The sequence below is a fragment of the Artemia franciscana genome, chromosome 1 (assembly GCF_032884065.1).
Source record: "Artemia franciscana chromosome 1, ASM3288406v1, whole genome shotgun sequence".
NCBI classification, from domain to species: Eukaryota; Metazoa; Arthropoda; class Branchiopoda; order Anostraca; family Artemiidae; genus Artemia; species Artemia franciscana.
In genome coordinates, this window is record NC_088863.1 from 45,767,131 (window position 1) to 45,770,345 (window position 3,215).

Genomic DNA, 3,215 nt, shown 5'->3' on the forward strand with positions numbered 1-3,215 from the left:
CTATTTCGGCAACATTAGTTCAAAAGGAATTGAAACCCAAATCAGTATATCCATCCTCGGGTCACCAACCCGAGTTTGCATATCTTCATGTACATTTTCCAAATATTCACAATATAAAGCAAGATCTTCATCTTGCAAATCGCTGTTAACACAGGCCAAACAAGGAAACTGTTCAAATGCACGACGCCTGATATTATTCTTATGCAGCTGTAGTTTCCTTAGAAAAGTAGCAATATTACTTTTACTACATATCAGATCAGAATTGTTTTCTTGGAGCTGTTTTTGAAGTGAATTAAATTTTTCAAATAAATCTGATAAGTAAAACACATCACATTTATTTGCAAGCAGTTTTGCTCCAAGCTGTGTGTCAGCAAGAAAGGAAACAATAGAATCCCAAATTGCAATGAAACGATTAAGACAATTCCCCTTTGATAGCCATCTCACCTCTGTATATAATACAATCCGGCCCAAACGTTTCTCCATTTTGCTTACAGAATTCTCAAAAAAGGTGGTCTTGGAGAGAATTTGATTTACTATGGTTAACTACTTTTAACAACAGTAAGGGCATCATGCAGACATGCACTCATTTCCTTTGGAACTAAGTGTTGATGGTGTATCACACAGTGAACACAATATAAAGTGAACAGTAAATTACAGTAGAAATTGAAATTTTAAAAATAAGGGGCGTTCTGAGTTGGTTTTCTTCATGGACCCCAAATATCATTGTGGACCCCCAATTTGTTGTGTTTTGCCTGTGGACCCCGGAAAATATTACATGGACCCTGGTTGAGAACGACTGGTTTAGACAATGGATCGACTATTAATAAATTGGAGAAAGTGGTTGATATTTTGAATACTTATTTTGCTAATATAGGAGAGAATATTGTTTCATCAACAATGAACCGGTTTGATTCACATAGTAATAAACATTTTTCTTCCTACCTTCCATCTCCTCAAAGTAATTTAGTTTTTATTGGGCCTATTTCTCAGTCTGAAATAAATAGTGTGTGATCTAAATTCAGGTAATTCAGTGGGAATTGACGGGTCTAGTTCTAAAATTGTTAAAGAGATATTGTCTTCAGTAATATTACCATTAAAGCATGTAATTAATCTTTCATTTAAAACTGGGGTTTTCCCATCTGCTTTTAAAGAAGCGCGGATAATTCTGCTTCACAAAGGTGACTCTCCTGAAAATCCATCAAACTATCGCTCTATTTCTATTTTGTCAGCATTTTCTAAAATTGAGAAGGCAATTTATAAGAGGTTTTATGACTTACTTAAATCGTCTAATTTCTTCACAAATTCCCAGTTTGGTTTCTGGTCTGGACACAATACTGAACATGCTATCGTTGCTCTCATCCAATATATTCATGAATGCTTAGATAGAGGTGAAATTCCAGCAACAATGTATTTATATTTTAAAAAAGCATTTGATACAATATCCCATTGTATTCTTTTTCATAAATTGGATAATTGTGGTGTGTGCGGACTGGCGTTGGATCTAGTTAAATCTTATCTTGATAAGAGAAAGCAACGATTAGATGGATGTAATTTCCTCTCTTCCCCTCGACCTCAGTCTTTGAAGGTTGGGGTACCTCAGGGCTCTGTCCTAGATCCTCTGCTTTTTTTAATTTATATAAATGATCTTCACCAAGCTTTTAAATTCCCGTGTCTCAACACGCATTTTGCTCAATTACTCAACACGTAATTTTTTTAGCATTAATCTGGACAAACTAATTGTCAATATAGTTTATTGCAAAGATATATCCCGTGTCTCAACACGCATTTTGCTGATGATACGGCAGTTTCAATTTCTGAGAGGAATGACGAGGAGTTGGAGGCAAAACTGAATACTGCATTTTCTAATGTTCTTGATTGGTGTTCTTCAAATTTTATTGCTTTGAATGTATCAAAAACTAATTTTATAATTTAATGCAGAAAATCTAATATCTGCCCTCGAATTACCCGAGTTACTTCTTCTAAGTATCCGTTATCAGTATCTCAGGTGAAAATGACAAAGTACCTTGGACTTGTGATTGATGAAAGCGGTTGTAAATAGGGAAGGTTTGAATAGATTGGGCTGAAGGAGGAGCGTGTGTAGCTGTGTTGGCTGCAGGCGGCTTGGTGATGCAGTTAGTTCTTAGTAGTAGTAGTAGTACCACCTTACCTTGATAAGAATATTTGCCTAAAGTTTGAAGAGGCGCTCATCTTTTCTAATTGTTACTGTGGAAGAACAAGAAGGGTGAATGAACTAAATTTAAGGGTATATTTCTAAATAAGAAGATTAAATAAATTGAATAGAGAAAACCTAGCGTGACTTACTCTCCTTTTTCAGAATGAAAATAGAGGAATGAGACACAAGGATAACTGAAACAACTCAAGATGAATATGTTTTTGTCTTTGTATAAACTTCTGTGTCCTGGAATATTGGTGTTACATTTGCTGGCATGTATGGAATGTGCAGAGTCTAATGAAGCAACACGTGTACCTCCAGAGCTTACTTATTCAACTCTGCTTGAAGATTTTTCTGAATGTATTAATAATTCTGTAAAAGCATCAAATGAGACTGAAATTCATCTTATGAAAATCTTTCATGGAGAGCAGGTTTGTAGCCATAATTAATGAACTAACTAGTCTACCGCATATGCAAGTTTGTTCTCTTTTTTGTTTGGTTGAGGGGCGGGGGGTGGGGGTGGGGGGCTGTTTAAAAAAAAATGTTATTAAAATTTGAATCAGAAGGGCACAGAAATTCAGTAAAATTTAGGGTTTTGGTGGGGATAGAGTTGGACCCTGATACCAATTAAGAAGCCCATAAGCCAAGAAATGAAGATATGATCAAAAAAAAAAAAACTCAATCAACAAACATTTGGCTGCTAGAAGAAAAATCTAATTTTCATCCTTGCAATTTAAATGAATCCATTTTTAAGGCTCTAACTCTGTGTAGGCTTCCTTTTGGTTCTTTGAGGTGTAATTTTTTTAGCATTAATCTGGACAAACTAATTGTCAATCTAGTTTATTGCGAAGATATATTGAGACATTTTCTAAAATTCATGGTTTTGCTCTACTTTCTTATAGTGAAGATATAATGCACAAATTATGAACAGCAGAAAATTCATGATTGCATTTTGGAACCTGCCTGAAAAGTTGTATTAAGTAAAGTTATTAACCAATATTTATGAATTTTTATTTCTGAGTAAAGAAATTTGCAATGAAGA

The 3,215-nt window shown here is 34.6% G+C and overlaps 1 protein-coding gene across 1 annotated transcript; it reads right to left on the reverse strand.

Annotated features, from left to right (window-relative positions):
- On the reverse strand, window positions 1-483 carry LOC136031844 (general transcription factor II-I repeat domain-containing protein 2-like). Its single transcript, XM_065711730.1, has one exon. The coding sequence runs from the start codon at window positions 481-483 to the stop codon at window positions 1-3; it is 483 nt and encodes a 160-aa protein (XP_065567802.1).
- Window positions 484-3,215: the final 2,732 nt, after the last annotated feature.

What these genes read in the sequence shown, in the direction of transcription:
- LOC136031844 (XM_065711730.1), bottom strand. Translation starts at nt 483, where the DNA reads ATGGAGAAACGTTTGGGCCGGATTGTATTATATACAGAGGTGAGATGG.